The sequence below is a fragment of the Drosophila busckii genome, chromosome 2L, assembly GCF_011750605.1.
Source record: "Drosophila busckii strain San Diego stock center, stock number 13000-0081.31 chromosome 2L, ASM1175060v1, whole genome shotgun sequence".
In the NCBI taxonomy this organism is placed as follows: Eukaryota; Metazoa; Arthropoda; class Insecta; order Diptera; family Drosophilidae; genus Drosophila; species Drosophila busckii.
In genome coordinates this window covers 4127250-4148405 of record NC_046604.1, presented here as the reverse complement: position 1 = coordinate 4148405, position 21156 = coordinate 4127250, and the positions used below count along the sequence as shown (strand labels likewise).

At 43.6% G+C, this 21156-nt stretch overlaps 7 protein-coding genes across 7 annotated transcripts; 3 read left to right on the top strand and 4 right to left on the bottom strand.

The window, feature by feature from the left end:
- Nucleotides 1-2: 2 nt before the first annotated feature.
- Nucleotides 3-646, bottom strand: LOC108608461 (C-type lectin 37Db-like). Its single transcript, XM_017999845.1, has 2 exons — nt 559-646; nt 3-496 (listed from the first exon to the last, which is right to left on the bottom strand). Exons 1-2 carry the CDS (start codon nt 611-613, stop codon nt 3-5), a joined length of 549 nt encoding a protein of 182 aa, XP_017855334.1. The 5' UTR covers nt 614-646.
- Nucleotides 647-668: 22 nt separating this feature from the next.
- LOC108608459 (tRNA-specific adenosine deaminase 1) lies at nt 669-2333 on the bottom strand. Its single transcript, XM_017999843.2, has 3 exons — nt 2115-2333; nt 1245-2003; nt 669-1184 (listed from the first exon to the last, which is right to left on the bottom strand). Exons 1-3 carry the CDS (start codon nt 2279-2281, stop codon nt 869-871), a joined length of 1242 nt encoding a protein of 413 aa, XP_017855332.2. The 5' UTR covers nt 2282-2333; the 3' UTR covers nt 669-868.
- An 83-nt stretch (nt 2334-2416) lies between these two features.
- On the top strand, nt 2417-3469 carry LOC108603432 (UPF0428 protein CG16865). Its single transcript, XM_017992255.1, has 4 exons — nt 2417-2585; nt 2646-2800; nt 2860-3156; nt 3230-3469. The coding sequence occupies exons 1-4, from the start codon at nt 2465-2467 to the stop codon at nt 3383-3385; spliced, it is 729 nt and encodes a 242-aa protein (XP_017847744.1). The 5' UTR covers nt 2417-2464; the 3' UTR covers nt 3386-3469.
- A 1494-nt stretch (nt 3470-4963) lies between these two features.
- Nucleotides 4964-10761, top strand: LOC108608252 (protein son of sevenless). Its single transcript, XM_033293354.1, has 8 exons — nt 4964-6052; nt 6089-6376; nt 6436-6793; nt 6863-7821; nt 7883-8725; nt 8784-9641; nt 9709-10378; nt 10441-10761. The coding sequence occupies exons 1-8, from the start codon at nt 5342-5344 to the stop codon at nt 10482-10484; spliced, it is 4731 nt and encodes a 1576-aa protein (XP_033149245.1). The 5' UTR covers nt 4964-5341; the 3' UTR covers nt 10485-10761.
- A 2090-nt stretch (nt 10762-12851) lies between these two features.
- Nucleotides 12852-15246, top strand: LOC108608181 (cysteine sulfinic acid decarboxylase). Its single transcript, XM_017999440.2, has 3 exons — nt 12852-13703; nt 14094-14461; nt 14525-15246. Exons 1-3 carry the CDS (start codon nt 12969-12971, stop codon nt 15120-15122), a joined length of 1701 nt encoding a protein of 566 aa, XP_017854929.2. The 5' UTR covers nt 12852-12968; the 3' UTR covers nt 15123-15246.
- Nucleotides 15241-18876, bottom strand: LOC108608180 (DNA polymerase subunit gamma-1, mitochondrial). Its single transcript, XM_017999439.2, is given in 4 exon segments — nt 15241-15950; nt 16002-16821; nt 16868-18695; nt 18697-18876. Coding segments are annotated over 4 exon segments (3429 nt in total). The 5' UTR covers nt 18814-18876; the 3' UTR covers nt 15241-15286.
- Nucleotides 18877-19185: 309 nt separating this feature from the next.
- LOC108598192 (actin-related protein 2/3 complex subunit 1A-B) lies at nt 19186-20837 on the bottom strand. The gene is made up of 2 exons (XM_017984811.1): nt 20474-20837; nt 19186-20401 (listed from the first exon to the last, which is right to left on the bottom strand). The coding sequence occupies exons 1-2, from the start codon at nt 20544-20546 to the stop codon at nt 19341-19343; spliced, it is 1134 nt and encodes a 377-aa protein (XP_017840300.1). The 5' UTR covers nt 20547-20837; the 3' UTR covers nt 19186-19340.
- Nucleotides 20838-21156: the final 319 nt, after the last annotated feature.

Sequence of the window (21156 nt, the reverse complement as noted above, 5' to 3'; positions counted from 1 at the left end):
ATTCACCAAACCACAATGGAAATGCTGCGCGCCGACAATAGCTGGCATATATAACTTGCCTGATCCTGGCAGCGTGACCTTCTCATTACAAACCCCTCCTCATAGTCATGTGTCAATTGCACACAATATTGTTTGTGTTCATCCAACTGCTCATCAGCATCATCTCCCAACCAATTTCTATTTGTAGCCGGCAAGCCAGTTGAAATAGAGTAATAATCCGTCTGTCCCAGATTGCTAAGATCAGTCCAATAGCTTTTCTGCTTCTCCAGTTTCGTGCCAATTAGCAAGCTTTCGTTTTTGTTTTGCAAATTTATTAAGTGACCGCCCAGTTGACGACATTTCTGTACAGCTTGATGCCAATTAAGCTCCGTCTCATTGATTTCAGGCAAATAATAAAAGCTTCGTCCAATAGCCTTAAACGGTAATAGCCTGTCATGATATTGTGCAGGCACTGTACTTAAAACCTTGTACTCCACCTTGGTGCTGTATTCCGAAGCTGTTTCGACATAAAATTAAGATTACTAGTAGCTTACATTTTAGGCGTTTGCCAATGCTTACCGTTTACCAAAGCTAATTGCTGTATAAGCAAAGTCAAAGCTATAATTCGATACATTTTTATGCGTTCCAATTATGTGAAGTTAAACAGCGCAACTGATTTAGATTCTGCATAAGCACATTTATTTAAAACATTATTTGATTGAACAGCAAACATTTTGCGGTTTTGCGTTCTACTAATCATGCGTCAGATTTTGTGGCATAAGCTAATCTCAATCATTATTAATTTCAAAACGAATTCCACAAATTGTTACTGCTTTATGTCACTTAATAATATTAGTATGGGTGTAGCCCTTCATTTCATGTACATTGGTCAGCTTAAGCTTGTTTTAATAGTAAAGTTTAAGAAGTTGTCTGGCTTTTTAGTCCACAGCTCAAAGTATTCACATTTCAATTTCGCCCAGGCTAACTGATAGTCCTTGGCCAACGCTTTGCATGCTGCATATGTTAAATTATCCAATTCTGATGTTTCTAGTTGCAACCGCTTTCGTAGTGCACTGCTGCAAACCAACAAATCTATAAAGTTAAAAAACAGTTGATATTTACTAACTGTTAAAGCAGCTTGAGTTGTATGCAGTTGGCTCTTAGTGACGCCTTGACGCTTGCCATTAACTGCTACCTCATAGGATCTGCAAAAGTACGAAAAATAATTTAGGATTATATAAAGACAGCTGAAGTTCACAGCATACTTTAGTGTATCCGGCAGCAGGGTCCAAATCGTGGCATTTGGGGAGGGCTGACAATCGTCACGCTGCGCATACTCAAATGGCAGCATGCAGTTAATACGTATCCGGGGCTTTTGTCGCTGATAACGTGTGTTTTTGAACTCCTTGTGCTGCCAGCGTTGATAAATGGCACGCTCAATACACTCTAAACGCGCATCTTTGCAGCAGAAGTTTAAGCTATTGAAGTAAATAGGTTTATCGATCAACAAGTCCAGCAATGCACCTTGTACACCAAGCACATTCCAGCGGGATAGCTTGTCGCTGCATGACATAGATAAAGTGCGTTCGCCCCGTCCTGGCTTAGTGCGTAATTCTGAAGGAGATTGCTGCATATCATCACTGCTCATTGGCTGTCTGTTAATCAATTTGGCGCCAGTATAAACTGCGTCAGAAATATATTCTGTGCTCTTTATATTCAAGCATTGTCGTTTTGCTGGCTGTCCGCCCTCATTTGTCAATGATTCGTCAGCTATGCATGCATCTCCACAAGGAGTTTGTGTGCATAGAAAATGGAACTCCAAGTGTTTCTTTAGCACAAAGCAACTTGAAGTTGGCTGCCAGTAAAAGATGGAATCCGCAGGCGAATCCATTGAATGCTGCGCGGCCTTCGACAGCTCATGGTACAAGTAACGCAAAAAAGCCCGCCGTGCCAGCACTTCAGCATGAGAATCGTTTATTATAAGACCACTCTTGCAGAGCTTGCTGGCACCAATGCACTTAGTTCTGTAAAATAAAGGATTTTTAAAAGAAAAGACAAAATACGAACATAATGTGGTGCTGTTTGCCAATAAAATGTTGATATAAAATCTTAGGAATGCCTAAGAATTTACTAACCCGGTTCCAAGAGCAACAGTCTTGCTACAGGTTGACTGTTTGTCATATTGTACAATTCCCGCTAGAACGGTCCATTGACAGTTGGTCGGCTTGCCTGCCTTGGGTAGACAGTTAAATTTCTGGTAACATAGCTCGGCAATATGTTGAGCAGTTAATTCGTGTTCCATTTAATCATTTGTGTTTATTGTTGAGTTTATTGTTGTATTTCTTGTAGAACAGCCATGAGTGTTGGACAACACCGAAGTACTTAGTATCGAAGCGGTCTATCGGTATCATATCGTTATCGGGCATTGCACTTATAAATAAAAGAAATACAAGTTTTGTTTACATTTTAATTTTATATTGAAATAATGCCTAAAGTAGTCTCGCGCAGCATTGTATGCTCTGATACAAAGGATCAGGAGGAATATAATGAGGAGAAGCCGTTGAATATATATTACTGTCTATGCACCAAAATGTCACTGATTTTAGGTGAAACGTTTACGAGTTTATTAATTTAGTGCATTTTACTGATACATTTATTTTTAACAGACTGCACTTTAGATCAGCTTCCGTTGCGCGAGGTGGACGGTGCCCGAGTCATAGATGCTAATGATCATGCCAACAAGATGACATTCAATCCAGCACCAAAAATGCTTTATATACGGCGCAAAGGAAAGGGCATAGAGAAGCAGTATAGGTATTCGGTGAGTGGCTACGTTGAGCTTTGTTTTCATTCCTTTGTAATGCATATTGTCAATTATAGTGCCGAAATTGCGGCCTGCCCATATACTACCGACACGGCATCGACTCTCATGTGACATTTGTTATGAATAATGCACTGGTGAGCAGCAAGGGCGAGAAACCACTGTCACATTTGCTGGCAATAGATACCAAAGTCGCATGCCCGCCGACCAGTACAGCTGTTCCAAGTGGAGAAGATTCAGGCATTGTGGATTCCAGTGGGAAAAAGGTTATGGTAACGCGACATACAAAAAATATGGGTAAATTCAGCTCTGTCACGGTATCTACCATTGATGAAGAAGAGGATGAAATCGAGGCGGTAAGCACTTACCAACATTTACTGATGTTCACAGCATTTCAATGAATATACTTATTTTTTGTATCTATGATAGCGTGAAATTGCGGATAGCTATGCTAACAATGCACGCATTATCGAAAAACAGCTTCAACGCAAAGGTGGCAAAGTGGCCGATCCTGGTGTAAAATCTCAAGCCGACGATATGCATCCACCACAAAAGAAACAGCGGGGTACATTATTGGAAAGATAATGCTGACCAAGTACAACATCCCATGCATTTCATTTTATAAGCTGATTAGTTTACATTACAGCTTAGCTTATAAATAAAAGTTACACTAGGTAAAACTGTTTGAATTTTTTATCATTCTTAATAGAGCTCTCTGCAAACCAATTTCATTTTACTTGTCCGACTGTATCCCGACAGTCTGGATTAAATTCCCACATTTTCATTGATTTATCTATACCATACTTTTGTATATATATTATACAAGTGGGCGTATATACATACATATGTGTACATACTAATAGTTAATAGCAAACAAATAAACGCCCATAAAATAACGGGTGTCAAGCTTTTAAAATTCATTATTTATAATTTATCTGTGTGCTAAAGGTTGTGTAGTAGGAACGAAATGATTAGGATACTATTCATTGTGACATTAGTTGCAAGCTCTCAAAGTGATCTAGACTGTCCCTTTAAGTGTACAAAAATAAAAAGCTGCCTACCGCTAAAAGAACTAGTTTCAGCTGGTGCTGCACTTCCGTATTGCAATGGAAACAATTTGGTGTGTTGTCCAGAAAACTCAAAGCCTAAAACCATTGCTGAAAAGAGTATGTATTTATCATTGAGTTTACATGTTGTTTTCAAATCTTAAATAAATCATTTGTGTTCTAAAGAATGCAACGAATATATGCGATTGACAGATGTATGCACTCGAATTGAGTTAATTAAAGGTGGAATGAATGTGACCAACGTAATTCCATTTATGGCTTCTGTACAAAATGTAAATAAAACACACTTTTGTGGTGGAACTGTTATAAGTGATGAATATGTACTGACGGCAGGTCATTGTTTTGATCAGCAAAATAAAAGGTTAGTAACTTATGAAAAATTATTATTTTTATAAATTATTGGCATGCATTTATTTACAGTGATGTTTCTGTACTCTTGGGAACTCTTGACAAAAGTAATAAAAGTGATGGTATAAGAATAAATGTAACAGTAATCATACATCCAAAGTACGGTAATGACGATCCTTACGCTGATCTCGCATTGTTAAAGCTAGACAAGAAGATTAGTTTTCTTGACAAAATAAGACCGGCTTGTCTCCATTTTGGAAATACCCTGACATTTACAAATTTTACAACCGCTGGTTGGGGGAGCAATGATACAGCGAAATTGGACATAAATCTTTTGCAGTCGATACATTTAGGTCAGAAGGACTGGAGTGTTTGTCAGAGTACAGAAGATTCTAATCATCCTAAGAGAATATGTACTCGTGCATTAAAATACGGGACTAATACTTGTGTGGGTGATTCAGGTGGTCCTGTGTTTGTAGAACATCCCAAATCAGTTAACTGCTGGTCTCAAATAATTGGGGCTATTTCAGAGGGACCAACTTGTTCAACAGATTTGGGAATCTATACGATATTAACAAGTGTCTCATATTATTTAGAATGGATTGAAAAATTGGTATGGCCAAACGAAACACTAAGTTAAATTAATTCATTGCCATTATTGGACATACATATACATATATTTAGAGGCCAGCAATGCTACAATTTATTTTAATTTCAAATTAATAAAACGCGGTATAGTGCAATAAAAACCATGTTGGCCAAAATTATTATCGACAATCGAGTATGAGTAGTGCTCCCCAACACTATAAATCGAATGTACAGCTCACTTAACGTTGTTGTAAGCAGAATTTGCAGAGAAAATATATTGAAAAAAAAATTGTATGTATAGCATGTGAAAACAAACTATTGTTTTTCTTCGGGTTAGATAGTAAATAGAAAACGCGAAGTTTAATTGGAGTTTAAAGAACTGGCAAAAAACGCTGAAAATGTTGCTGCCCGACGAAGACGGTTGCTGTTGACTAATAACAAGAGTGTGTGTGTGTATATATGTATGCATAGGTGTGTATGTGTGAGTGAGTGTGTGTGATTGAGAGTGTGTGCGTGTGTGTTTGTGTGGAGTGCAGAAATGTTTTCCAGCAGTGGCAGTGGCAGCCATGGAATCAGCGTTGCTTCCACTGTGCAGGACACCGATGGCTATGATTTTACAAAATACGAGAATGCACAGCGCTGGAAAGGATTGTTTATACCATCACTGCGTAAGGTGCTCGAGCAGGTTAATCCGCGCGTCACAGCCAATGACGAAGCGCTGGCTTATGTGGAAAATTTATGCGTACGACTGCTGGCCTTGTTGTGCGCCAAGCCATTGCCACATTCTGTGCAAGATCTCGAAGAGAAGGTTAAAAGCTTTCCATCGCCCATCGATCAGTGGGCTCTTAAGGAGGCCAACGAAGTGATAAATTCGAAAAAACGCAAAACGGTGTTGCCCACAGAACGTGTGCACTCACTGCTCCAAAAGGATGTGTTACAGTACAAAATCGATAGCTCTGTTACGGCCTATCTGGTGGCCATACTCGAGTGCATCTCCGCAGATACGCTCAAAATGGCCGCCGATTATGTGGGGAGAATTTCGCATTGCGAGATAGCCAAAGAAGACATTGAGGTGGTCATGATTGGCGATGGTGTGCTTCTCGACATGCTTAACCAAAGCGGCGATCAGCACAAAAGCAATGTATTGCCCAGTCCACTGTCGCTGCCGGCGCAACGAGCCAGCGCCACCTACGAGGAGACCGTCAAGGAACTCATCAATGATGAGAAACAATATCAGCGCGATCTCCATAAAAAAATTAATCAATAAAAAATCAGCGCGATCTCCATGATTATACGTGTATTTCGCGAAGAGCTCGTCAAAATTACGCGCGATCCCAAGGAACTCGAACCCATATTTTCCAATATAATGGACATTTATGAAGTAACGGTGACACTGCTTGGATCGTTAGAGGACGTAATCGAAATGTCGCAGGAACAAAATGCACCCTGCGTTGCCAGCTGCTTTGAGGAGCTTGCCGAGGCCGAAGAGTTCGATGTCTACAAGAAATACGCACATGATGTCACCTCCCAGGCATCTCGTGATGCACTCAGCAATCTGCTGGCCAAGCCGAATGTACGTAAAACTCCCAAATATACATTTAATATATATATATTAAATTACATATTTTATAGGCACTTTCCTTAATGTCGGCTGGTCATGGTTTTCGGGAAGCGGTCAAGTATTATTTGCCCAAGCTGCTATTGGTGCCCATTTGCCACGCCTTTGTGTATTTTGACTACATTAAGCATCTCATGGATCTCAGTACATCACAGGACGATTTTGAAAGTTTTGAGCAAGTGCAAGGATTACTACATCCGCTGCACTGTGATCTCGAAAAAGTTATGGCTAATCTGTCCAAGGATCGCCTAGTGCCTGTAAGTGGCCGTGTGCGTCGCCAAATGGCCATAGAACGCACTCGTGAACTGCAGCTTAAGGTGGAGCATTGGGATGACAAGGATGTAGGTCTTAACTGCAATGAATTTATACGCGGTAAGTATTTTTTAACAATAATTAAATAATAGCATTTCATTAAATGTACATATAATATTTTTCTTCCAGAGGATTCCTTGACCAAATTGGGCTCAGGCAAGCGCATTTGGAGCGAGCGCAAAGTTTTTCTATTTGATGGTCTCATGGTGCTGTGCAAACCGAATACTAAGAAACAAACACCGTCGGCTGGTGCCAATGCCTATGATTATAGACAAAAAGAAAAGTTTTTTATGCGTCGCGTTAAGATCAATGATCGTGCGGATACGGAGGAGGTGAAGCATAGCTTTGAGCTGGCCACACCCAATTATCCAGCCACAGTGCTGTCAGCTAAAACGGCACAGCATAAAAACGACTGGATGGCTGATCTCATAATGGTCAACACCAAGTCTATGTTAGATCGTATACTGGACAGCATTCTGCAGGACATTGAACGCAAGCATCCATTGCGCATGCCCAGCCCAGAGATATATAAGTTTTCCGTGCCCGACAGCCCCGAAAATATTGTACTCGAGGAGCGCGACAGCGGTGTGGTGCCGATGATCAAAGGCGCCACCCTTTGCAAACTTATCGAACGCCTAACCTATCACATCTATGCGGATCCCACATTTGTGCGCACTTTCCTCACCACATATCGTTACTTTTGTTCACCACAGCAGCTGTTAACGCTGCTCATCGAACGTTTTGAAATACCTGAGCCGAGTTTGGTTTATCAGGAGCAGCAGCAGCAAACAAACAGCCATGCTGGCATTGGCACGGACTCGGATAAGGATGCAGTGACTGCCACAGTGGATAGCGATAAGATGTTAAAGAACTCGCAACGCGAGGATTGGAAGCGCTATCGCAAGGAATTTGTGCAGCCGGTGCAATTCCGTGTTCTGAATGTGCTCCGACATTGGGTCGATCATCATTTTTATGATTTTGAGAAGGACCCCACGCTGCTGGACAGGCTGTTGCATTTCCTCGATATTGTCAATAGCAAATCGATGCGAAAATGGGTGGAGTCTGTGCGCAAAATTGTGGATCGCAAGGTAAGTTTGAAGACAAAATTACTTGCAACTATTTCTATATACTTTATTTTATGAAATACAGAACAAACAAAGCAATAAAAAGATCGTTTATGCCTACGGACATGATCCTCCGCCTGTTGAATACCATTTGAGTGTGCCAGAGGAGGAGATAACACTGCTCACACTGCATCCATTGGAGGTGGCACGTCAGCTCACACTGCTGGAATTTGAGATGTACAAAACTGTAAAACCTTCAGAGCTTGTGGGCTCATCATGGACAAAAAAGGATAAAGAGCTTAAGAGTCCCAATCTGCTCAAAATCATTCGACATACAACAAATGTGACACGCTGGATTGAGAAGTCTATTATTGAGGCTGAGAACTATGATGAGCGTTTGGCCATGGTACAGCGCGCCATTGAGGTTATGATGGTTATGTTGGAGTTGAACAATTTCAATGGCACTTTATCGATTGTGGCGGCCATGGATACAGCTTCAGTGCATCGTTTGCGTGCTACTTTTAATGGACTGCCCGAACGACATCGGAAGTTTCTGGATGAGTGTCGCGAGCTGAGCGAGGATCATTTAAAGAAATATCAAGAGCGTTTGCGCAGCATCAATCCGCCTTGCGTGCCATTCTTTGGACACTATCTCACAAACATATTGCATCTGGAGGAGGGCAACTTGGATTTGTTACCCAACACGGAGCTGATAAACTTTTCCAAGCGACGAAAAATGTCGGAAATTATTGGCGAAATACAACAATATCAGAATCAGCCGTATTGTCTCAGCGAAGAGCCCAAATATCGGCACTTTTTTGAGCAACTCGATCCGTACAATAGTCTGTCGGATAAGGAAATGTCGGATTATTTGTTTAACGAGAGTCTGCGCATTGAGCCCCGCGCCTGCAAGACGGTACCTAAATTTGTAAGTAAGCTTCCTTATTATAGTAGCCCTTAATTCAACTTTGTATCCTTCTCTGCAGCCTCGCAAATGGCCGAACATTCCGCTCAAATCGCCAGGCATTAAGCCGCGGCGCCAGAACCAAATCCAAAACAGCAGCAACAAGCTGTCTAGCAATGCACCCAACAGCATTGAACCAGTTTCCGCAAACACAGCTGCCGTGGTGTCGCATGCGGAGCTTGGTGACCATAGTCCACAGCATAATCCGCAAGCATTTTCCGTGTTTGCGCATGTGCTTATACCAGAGCGTAATGGCAGCAACAGCTGGAGCGGCGCACCAATGCAGCGTGCCATAGATAATGGCGAGGTGGCACCGCATTTGCCACGCAAGCCCGGAGCTCATGTGTGGACACAAAGCGGCAATGCACCAGCAGCAACAGCAGTCACGGATGCATTTAGTCCAGCGCTGTCAGAACAACAAGTGCAACTGGGCAACTGGGCGGTCAGTTTGTCTGAAAGCTATTTGGGCACAGATATGTCAGACGTATTGCCACCTTCGCCATTGCCCAAGCTATTGGTCAGTCCACGGCATGAGGCATCGCACTTTGCCCCACAGCAGACTGGCAATCGCTCACCATTCCATGAACGCCATACACAAACACAATATAGTCCAACGCATAGCATTGCCAGTACTGTGACGCTCATTGGCGCTGGCTTTGGTGATGTAAGTCCAACCTTGGGTGGATTCTACTATAATCACGAGCATGGGCACGGACATGGGCAGTCTGGTGCGGTGCCTATATCGCCGCATGTAAATGTGCCCACGGCTAGCCACTTGGAGTATAGGGCGGTGCCGCCGCCATTGCCACCGCGACGAAAGGAACGCACCGAGAGCTGTGCTGACATGGCGCAAAAGCGTCAAGCACCCGATGCACCTACAGTGAGTAGTAGCAGTCAAATTATATTTTTAATTAGTCTAATTATAATTTTTATTTATAACTGCTTAGTTACCTCCACGCGATGGCGAGCTGAGTCCACCACCAATACCGCCACGACTTAATCATTCCATAGTTTCTGGCTATGCGCGTCACAGTCACCAGCCTAAGGAGTTTGTCAGCAGAAGCAGCAGCCTGCTACTGCCCAACACCAGCAGTATTATGATACGTCGCAATTCGGCCAAGCAGCCATCACTTGACTCAAGCTCTGCAACACACACAGCTGCGGGTGCAGGCACGCCCAGCACGACGGTGATTAATGTTGAGCAATCCGCAATGCTCGGTGATGAGTCTCAACTGCAGCAGCAGCAGCAATTGCATCAGCCACCACAGTCGATCTCGCCCGCATTAAGCTCCTCGACGACCACATCACCCATGACGCCCATAACGCCCATGTCACCGTCCCCATACATTTCCAGCGCTATCGAGAGCAGCACATCCAACACCTACCCGCATCAGCTACAGCATCAAACACGTTTGAGGCCACAGCCAGCACAGCAGATGGTTTACTCACAGCATCATCATGCGCATGGGCATGCGCATCATCATCATCATCCATCACAACATCCGAATAGACGCTCGTCCCCCAAGGAGTTCTTTCCGCTAACAGCGAGCCATAGCGATGGCACACCCAAACTTCCACCAAAACCTAGTCTAAGCGCAAACTTCTACAACAATCCAGGTGAGTGCTGTGCTTATTTCAATAGATTTGTATTTTATTAATTATTTTTTTTTGATTTGCAGATAAAGGTACGATGTTTCCTTACCCAAGTACAAACCAAGAATAATATTTATTGCCTGGCGATGTGTGATAGGACTAAATGAGCAACTACGACAGCATGTAACCATAAAATATGTTTCAAATTGAATTGTGGCATCAAGTGCAAGTGCATGAAAAGATAAATACAAATAATGTATATGTATATGTTTATGTATGTATTCAGGAGTTATGGGCCCCGAGTTAAATCTGACGATTTTATTATTCGCAAACAAAAAACAAAATGAAATTTATGTTATTATATTAATTATATTATAAACAATTGTAAATATCAAAACAACATTGTATTGATCGTAGAATGTAAAACAAAACAAAAAACATAAAACAATACAAAACACACACACAAAAAAATTACAAAATACAAAAACAATAAAGTATAACACTATTGTTAGACATTTCCATTTGTTGAACTCAATAAATTACATAGAATGGAATTTAGTTGACAACTGTAAAATGCAGCAGTTTTTTGTCTTATTAAAGAAATTACTTTTTATTATATGCTATAGCTTAAAATAATACTAAAACTGGTCGCTGATTTTGTTTAACTTTAAGTCAAGTTTTGTTTTTTATTTCCGCTTACTTGTTTTCAATTCCGCTGCAAAAACTTGATTGTGTCGACTCGTTTATATTTTGTAATATGATTTTCATGCAACATTATCAAAGTTCTTCATGGTATTCTTTACGATTGTGGACACTGACCTTGTTAAGCTTATAAAGCCAAACCGTAACGACTTGACCGGAACACCTGCTTGGAGTACTAAGCTAAACTAAACTTGAAAGGCGTACGCAGACATTTGTTAATTAACTACAACTAGGAAAGAGCACACACACACACACACAGTGAGTTGAAAGAGGCTGCTAATTATTGTCGCTGTTGCTATTGTTATTGTGAGCTGTGCATTGCAATTAACTCTAGCAAAAGTTACGTTTCCTTTCGCTTTTTATATTTTGTGTAATCAGCTTTTGTCATTGATTGCATTGATGACGTTGCTCGGAATGCTTCCTGAATTTAGGAAACTGGTTTCATTTTCATTTAGTTATATTGCATACTATTAATATTCTGCATCCCATATAGCAGCATTACCGGAAAATTTCAAATATTATAGAGCTCTAGACAAAACGGATAGTATGCGCTTTTATTTATAGAGAAATTCTCAGTCACAGTCAAGGCCATTGCCCAAGATCAGTGCACAGGTATCTTGCTCGTAAGTAACGGAAATTGTTGCATATGCATTATATTAATTAAATATATATTTTTTTGAAATTAATTCAGAGAAAGTTGTTGCTCAATGACAGCAATTGCCCAACATCTAACACTTTGCAATATTCTCAGCACAATACATGACCTACAGCAACTATTTGAAACATTAATTGTCTATCATGTACCACGCTTTAAACATGCGAAATTAGCTTGTGTTAATGATAATATAATCAAGAAAAAAATATAAAGAATTACCCATAGCAATTGCTTAAATTGCTCAATGAATTTGCATTTAATTTGCTGTTGATTGTAACTAATGAGAGAGAAACCGCCAACAGCAGCTATGCACATTCATATATTTAAGAGCTCTTTGAAGGCAACAGCGTACGAGTAATTAGCAATTAAATTGGTCAACTAGGCGCACATAATTGTATTACATGAGCAAATCAAATTGCCAAATCACTTAAAATCCCCTTTTTCTTATAAACATATTTGTACACTCTATTGAGTTGAATATTGCCAATTTAAATGCGTGCGAAAAATTCTGCGTATTTTAGCCGATTACTAATCAAAATCCCCTCAAGGCAATTGCTTGCATCGTCATCTAAAGAAGTTTAATGATCAAAATAAACAGTGAAAACGTTTGCTAAAGAGAACTGGCAAATACCCTATAAAACTAGTTTTATTTATTTGTTTTTATTTAATAAATTAGGTTTTTTGTGCTAAATAAACAAATTCTTTCTTTTGTTTTTATATATTTTTTAATTTTATTTAAGCTATCGAAATTTTATTTAAATATTTTATACGCAAAACGTCTTAGTGCCCTTCCATTAATTTAATTGCAGTAATGGAAAATCTAGGAATTATAAGAATAATTTAGAAAGGCGCATGTTAGCTTAGATGTTAAGAGTAAATTGTTTAAACTATAACAGTCAATGGGTTTTTTTTTCGGATTCCCCTTCTCAAATGAGCAACGCGCCTCCCAGTAACGTTCACTCGTTTGGTCTCTCTCTCTCTCTCTCTCTATCTCTCATGCTGGGAGAACGTACGGCATTGTCTTTATATAAGACGCTAACGCTACACTATGCTTGTTGATATATGAACGATCGTATGTATGTGTATGTGTGTTAGTTAGAATAAACTTTTATAAAAGCAGCAAGAACCACAACAATACGTTCAGTTGGCTAGCGAACTTCCGAAACGTTGCCAGGAGCAGCTAACAAAGATCAGGCCAAGTCAAGCAAGTGTTAAAATTATTTTGTGTTTGTGCTGCCAAGTAAAAGCAAAAACAAAATGCTGGCCAGTGAAAATTTTCCCACACATCACTTCAAGGAATCTATATTTAAGCCGTACAATGGCGATTTGGCCAAGACATTGACAACAGCAACGAGCACGTCGTCATCGAGTGATGCAGTTGTGATCGAGGAAGCTGCCGCAATGGATGCAGCACCAGCAACAGCAGCTATTATGTTAAGCAACAACAACAATAATAATATCAAGTGTAGTGCCAATGGTTTATCCAGCTTTGTGGCTAGTCATCCAGCGGCAGAATTTGAAGGCTTTATACGCGCCTGCGTGGATGAGATCATACAGCTGGCCGTTTTCCAGGGCACCAATCGCTCCTCAAAGGTGGTTGAATGGCATGAGCCGGCCGAGCTGCGTCAGCTCTTTGACTTCGAACTGCGCGACAAGGGCGAATCGCAAGACAAGCTACGTCAGCTATTGCGCGAGACAATACGCTTCTCGGTCAAGACGGGTCATCCGTATTTTATCAATCAGCTCTACTCGGGCGTTGATCCCTATGCGCTGGTGGGTCAGTGGCTAACCGATGCGCTCAATCCCAGCGTCTACACTTATGAGGTGGCGCCTGTATTCACCTTAATGGAGGAACAGGTGCTTGCCGAAATGCGTCGCATTGTGGGCTTCCCAGACAATGGACATGGCGATGGCATCTTTTGCCCCGGCGGTTCAATTGCCAATGGTTATGCAATTAGCTGTGCGCGCTACAAATACGCGCCCGAATCCAAGGTAAGAGCTGAGACGAAGGCCAATCCATTTCAAGCAAAGCGGAAGCTTATGCAAGTGAGATTCGTTGGTCAACTAGTTTGCATTTAATAAACGGAAGGCCCTAAAGTTGAAGGCAGTTACTTACCAATAATTCACTATTAATTTTAACACTGCGTATACTTGATATACATTTATTATTTTTGTATGACTTAGCTTATTTTAATTATTATCTTATACACATAGGTATGAGTTAGAGCTTTGCTTTGACAACAATTTTCTTGAGCAAAGTTTTCACTTTTAATTTTTATATTGCGTATACTTAATATATATTTATACATTGTATGATTTTTGACAGACTTTGTTTATTGTTAGTTCTTAATTGCTTTCAATCTTCTCTCAAATGACTTTTAGAAAAACGGCTTGTTCAATGCCAAACCCTTGATTATCTTCACCTCAGAGGATGCACACTACTCCGTGGAGAAGCTGGCCATGTTTATGGGCTTTGGCAGTGAGCATGTGCGCAAGATAGCCACCAATGAGCTGGGCAAGATGCAGCTAAGCGATTTGCAGGCACAAATCCAACTTTGCTTGGACAACAACTGGCAGCCATTGATGGTGTCGGCTACAGCTGGCACAACAGTGCTGGGTGCCTTTGATGACTTGGTGGGCATTGCCGAGCTCTGTCGCAAGCATAATATGTGGCTGCATGTGGATGCTGCTTGGGGCGGTGGTGCGCTAATGTCCAAGAAATATAGACATCTGCTCAAAGGCATTGAATGGTGAGTTTGTTGATCAGCAGCGACTAAGACTTTCTTTTCAATCAATTACATTTTGTTTGGCAGCGCTGATTCAGTCACCTGGAATCCACACAAGCTGTTGGCGGCCTCGCAGCAGTGCTCCACCTTCTTAACGCGCCATGCGCAGATTCTGAGCCAGTGTCACTCCACCAATGCAGCCTATCTCTTTCAGAAGGACAAGTTCTATGATACGAGCTTCGATACTGGCGATAAGCACATACAGTGTGGACGACGCGCAGATGTTTTCAAGTTCTGGTTTATGTGGAAGGCTAAGGGCAGCCAGGGCTTTGCAGCACATGTGGAGCAGGTCTTCAGCATGGCCGAATTCTTTACCAACAAGCTGCGTGAGCGTCCAGGCTTTGAGCTGGTGCTGCAGCAGCCAGAGTGCACAAATATTACATTCTGGTATGTGCCCACGAGCTTGAGGCAGCTGGAGCGCAATCAGGAGTTCTATGATAGGCTGCATAAGGTGGCGCCGAAGATCAAGGAGGCTATGATTAAGAAGGGCTCCATGATGATCACCTATCAGCCGCTGCGTAAGCTGCCCAACTTTTTCCGCTTGGTGCTGCAGAACTCTTGCCTGGAGGAGTCGGATATGCTTTTCTTCATCAATGAGATTGAAACGCTGGGCGAGCAGCTCTAAGTACATTCTTATCTGTAGGCTAAGCTTGTTGTATAGACAAAATGTGGTATTGTAGCTGTTATTTAGCATTTTAAGTTGAATTATTACAAATAAAATACCTAATTTAACTTTTAGGAAAAACAAATTCACAATAATTATTGTCATCGTTTACAAAGAGTTAACAATCAACTAGTTTGCCGCTTAAGCCACGCCCACTGCGTTAAATCGTTGCCACCCGCCTGCTCAATGGCTTGCTGTATGCTTAGCGTCTGTCCCGCTGGTATGCCGTAGCCTATCTGCAGACCATGCGGATTGGAGGGCGTCTGACAGTCCATAGTGCACTCCTTGCGCAGAACTGTGTCCACCTCGACGGATGAGAAAAAGGCCACCGACATGGGCAGATCATTTAGGCCAAGACGCGAGGCACAAAAGGCGCGCGTTAACAAATTTGTAATATGCATGGCCAGCGCAGCTTTGTAGGCCAGTTCCTCCTTCACCAAATAGCGCAGCTCGTCATGAAAGCTGAGACAGAAGCGTGCATGTGGACCCAGCAGCCAACGCATGCTAACCAACATAAGATGCAGAAAATCCACAGCGCCACTCTGCACCACCCAGTTGACACGTGTGGGCAGAAAACGTTGCTCCTGCTCTGAGCCACCAGCTGATTCCAGCGCGCGACTTAGGCGACAGTTCAGAAACGGCGTCTGCGGCTGCTCGCGTGTAGCAATCTCCTCCAGCCGATTGAACATGGCGCTCTCAGTGCCACCCTGCCAGCGTGGTCTATGGAAGAGTTCAGAGACGATGCGATTGCGTTGGGCAGCAAGCCGTGTGGCTTCATAGCCGCTGTAGCTGTGATGGCAAAATTAGTTCAAGCTGCTTTTGTTTTGCACCTGAGCTTACCTTCTGTCCTCCAGCTCATCGTGGTACTCCTCACGTAGACGATACACACGCTTGCCCTTGGTGGCGGCGAACATTTTCATAGCCTTGGCTTTAGCTTCGGTGGCACTCAGACTGGGATTGAATTGCTGCAGCAGCGTCTCGGCGAACTGCTGACCCGCACCATAGATGCGCGCATAGTTGAGCACCTTGGCATGATCACGTGATATGCCCACCACTTTGGCCGTGCTGGAGTGCATGTCGCTGCCATTGGATTTGCTGCCGCTGAGCGTCATCCAGCCCAAAGGCGTAGCGCCGTGCTGGCCATGCGCATACGCATCGCCCAGAACCGAGGCTATCCACAGCTCTTGCGAGTCCACATCGGCGCCCACAAGCTTATAGCCCGGCGGCGCTTGCACCATGGCACGCAGCTCTGAGCCTATGCGATTGGCGCGTGAATTCGAAGCCGTCATCCAGGTGGGCTCCATGGCGCGACGCGTTAGTGTGCCGGCAACAACAACCTGCGGACAAATGGCGCCAAACGCCAAGCTGGGTGTGAGCGGCTTAAGCTCTGCTGGCAGCTGCTCCGACTGCAGCCAGACTACCATTTGGTTGAGTATGCGATCGCGATTGTTGCGCCAATAGCTCATCATTCGTGCTATCTCTATGACGCGCGTGGCCGCGTGGCAGCTGGTGTCGCCGCTGCTCAGCGCATGCTCCGAGAACTTATTAAGAAAGTCCTTGGACAGTGGATTGCCCACGCGATAGCTGGGACCGTTCTTATGTGGCAGCTTGAGAAAGAAGCAACAGTCATCTAACACTTGATTACACCAGACGCCAGCACCTAAAATAAATCGAGTTATAAGAGTTGTATAAGAGTCTCCACTCACCTTTGTATTGTTGCTCCAGGCGCTGCTGCTGCTGTGAGATCTTCTTGTGAAACTGACGCTTGCCCAAGTGCTCTTCCAGCTGGCGTGGCAGCAGCTCCAAAGCGGCATTGCCTTCCTCTGCTGCCGCAAACTGTCGCGCAAACTCAGGAATGGCACAGCGCTCAAGCAGCTGGTCCAAGGGCAGCGTACTCTGTTGGTCAGCACGACGGAAGGGAACTAGGAAGCCCCAGCCATGTTCACGCTGATAGTGCAGAGGATACCCTTCCCAGCAGAGTGACAATAGCTTGGGTGCCAGTTGCATGCCTGTGCTGATTTCGCTGGCGCCAGGCAGCCAAGGCTCCTCCTCATCCAGCTCCTCATTGTAGTTGCTTGGCGGCTTGCGACAGAGCTTACGATACCACTGTGGATAGCCGGGCAGCAATGGACGACGCGCTGGCAGCAGCGCCTGCTGATCATAAAGATGTTGAAACTTGCGCTGCAAGCGACGCTGCTCCTCATTGAGTTGCCCCTCATCTGGCATCGGCGCTGTAGGCAGCGCCTTGCGCTTAGGTGCTTGCTTAAGCTTCAGCTTTTGCACGCTCCAATCCTCATCCCAGAGCCACAAATGCTGCTTGTATTGCTCGTCCTGCAACAGCGCACACGCTTCCTCCGCACGACGACCCAAATGATACTTGGCTTCAATGCTTAGATCTTCGTACGTCAGTTGAGCTTCGCGTATATAGCGTTCCCAGTTGCCATTGACTGGCAAATAAGCGCAGCCCATTTCCAACATGCCCGCCAAGCTAGCAGGATGTGGAAATCGCTGCGCATACATAGGATAAAGTACTCGTAAGATGCGTTGAGTTGCTTCCACATCACTGGCACAGTAGTTGACCAGCGCTTGAAAATGTTGACGCACCTGCTCGAGCGTGCCTTCAACAAAAATATTACGCGGCTCCTTGGACAAAGCTGGGCCGCCGCAATACAAACGATGCACTTCCACCAAGCTATTAAGCGCGCTCTGCTCCAGCCAAGCCAAATCCTCTTCAGCTGGTTCTTTCTTAGACTTGAGCAGCGCCCGTTGATAGCTGGTGACGCCGCTTACGCACATATGCAGCGACATGGTATCCACAAAACGTGTGCCTGCGTCCTCTAGTAAGTACTGCTCCTGCAAGCGTGCTCTATCGTAGCACACATTGTGACCCACCACCAGTCCAGGTGTTCCCGTGCCCAGCGGTATGAGCTCATCCGGCGTGTAGTGCGGTCGCTCATTCTCCGGCGCATCACAAAGCTCCACAGGCTTCACGTTTGTGCGATGTTTCGTCAACTTGGAACTCACCCAACAATACCAGCGTTTGGTGCTGACTGCAGTAGCCAGCACTGGGGCGCTGCCTTCGCGCACACACACCTCCACATCGAATACTATGCCTTGCTCCATGGGCTTGTCCACTGGTGTGGCGCTCCCATCTTCATCATAGGCTGTCCAGCCGGTTTGGAATAGCCAGCGCTTGGGCTTGGCTGGCAGTTGTGCACAGTCCACCAGCGGCTGCAACAGCGCCTCATAAGGTGTCACCTGCTCCTTGGCTATACTGTAAAAGTGCTCCTCAATATTCTTACCACGCAATGGCGGTAATTTCAACTCGACATCAGGCATAGCTGAGCCGCTTTCCACATCTATTCCATGACGCAGCAGCTCCGCATTGTAGCGCGTTGCCGCATCGCGTTGTGGTTCATCATACTCTCGTTTAGCCTGTGGAAAGATTTGCCGGTGTAAGTTCTTTGATATCATTTGGACCTTCACCAAATTCTCAGCATATTCCGAATTTGGCCGGCTCCGCGGGTTTTGTCTTTGGCGCATATTTTGATTTTAATTGACTTGTACTAGGTAATTTACGATAAATCTTTAGACTGCTGCTAGCATAGTGCTCACGACTTGCTTTGGTTGCATAATTACGTAGCAGACGCATGATTTTTAGTTTAAATTAAACGACATTGTTGTTAAAATTACGAAATTTGTTTTGTTTATAAATGACAGTGTTGCCACATAGTCAACAGTTGGGCTTTTGTATCGATATCGTTAGCCAATACACAAACCAAACTAAATGAAAATGGAATCAAATTGTTATCAATTAAAAGCTCCCACTGTAGATAACCCTCTTCCAATTCATCATTTAAAATTCAAATTAAATGTTCTCATTTTCATTTTGCATTAATATAGAAACAGATTAAAATACATACAAATACTTTTGGAAATGGAAGAAGTAAAGATCAGAAATCTCTTTAGTTATTGTTGCATAAAATTAGATATATCTATAAAAAGAAGCGTTTACACGACACAATTAAAGAAAAAAGCGCGTTCATTTCGAAAACAGTTTTGGCAATACTATATATATATATGCATAAAGGCCTGCAGTCTTCAGTTTGTTCAAAACAAAAATCCAATGCAGGCTCCGACACAGACAAAACATAAAAACAAAGTGCGTTATAGGCAAACTTAGATCTGCAGATTACGCATGCCTCCATTGATGCCGCCCTGCTCTACATTCCAGATGACTAGTTGGCCATCCACGCCCGAGGTGGACACCTTTGTGGCCTTGTCCTTATCCCCAGCATACAAACGCACGCTAGTGATGGCATTCTGATGTATAGAGTCCACCACGGTATCCGTGTTCTCTGTACGCATATTACGGTCCATTGACTGGAAGATACGCATGGCTGTAATGCCGCTGGCCTCGCGCTTCTGTGACTTGTCCAGTTTGCCGCTCTGCTCCAGTTTATTGTCTGACGTCAGGCTGTAAACCAGAGGCACACAGCTATAGCCGGCAACCACAACAGACGTAGGCGAGACCCACTCGCAGGAGAGGAAAGGCAAGTAACCGGTGCGGCAGCGTATGACAGTATTGCCATTCGTGGCATCGGCAATGCTCACACAGCTGTCGTGGCCCACCCAGCAGACCTTGTTGCCGTCGCTGGAGAAGCTAACATTGTTAATCCAGCCGCCGCCAGAGTTGGCCGAATTCCTAAACTCAGCCATAAGCTGACCAAGCGGCTTACGATTGCCCCAAGGCGTGGGTGATGGCGGCTCCTCAATGTCCTTGATGAAGGCCGAAAAGACCCGCACCTTATAATCCGTCGAGCCGGCAACCAGCAGCACATTGTTGGGATGCCAGTCCAGCGATGTGACAGTTGAGCGTATGGGCTTTTTAATATGCTTCGACACCCACCAATCGTTCTCAGACTCAAAGTAGCAGACGGATATAAGGCGTGCACCTGAACCCACGGCGAATTTGTTCTCCGCCGGCGACCATTTGACGCAAGTAGCAGCACGATTAATGCGTAGTAGCACCAACGTTGGCTTCCACTTGCTATCGTCGCCCTGCGTCCAAACATAAGCATTACGATCCGCCGCACAGCTTACAATGCGATTCGTATTTTTGGCCCAGTCAATACCCATCACACGTAAATCGTGCTGGTTAAGAACATCGGCCAGTTTCCAGTCATTGCCGTCACGGCTGTAGATATGAATCTCATGGTTGTTGGGCGATATCGCGATTTCTGAGTCAAATACACACATGAGTCATAAGTTAGTAAATGATTTCTATTGTGTGGTTGAAATGCGTCACTTACGTGTGCGATCCTTATTCCAGGCGTGGCACGTTATAGAAGCCAACGTGGTACCGAAAGTGTACGTCTCAGCCATTGCGAATGCTTAACTAAATGCTGCGTTACTATATATCTTTACCACACACGTAGGTCGCCGATATTTGGCTTATTGCAAATTGGGCGTTGCTTGCAGAGCGCTTGCTTTTCGGCTTGTTATCTAGTTTTAATCGCGGACTCTGGGCCGTCTACACGATTAAGCTAGCACTGCAGCTAGTAAACCTTTGTTAGCCGCACTAATTAACAGAAAACTCGCACAACCAGCGGAGTTACAAATTGTTAAAGCAGAAAACCTCTCAATCTGTGTTGGTGTTGTACAATTCACAAAAACCGCTCTGGGTCACAAGCAGTGTTGAATCGTTCACACACGAACCGACAAAATTGACCTATTCACTAAAGTGATCGAACTAAATCGTTCACCCTTCATCGTTCTTGAGTGGTTGTTGTGCATATCTTGAAATTACTAATGTACGAAATGCAAATTTTTAAAAGACAAAAATATATGAACTGTTGCACTATATTTAATATGTAGAAAAATTATAGATACCAAGCTAACACGAACTAATTACGGACTTAACGAACGATGAACAAAAATGAACGAACAAAATCGAGCCAACAAAAAGAACCGATATAACCGATAAACATTCATG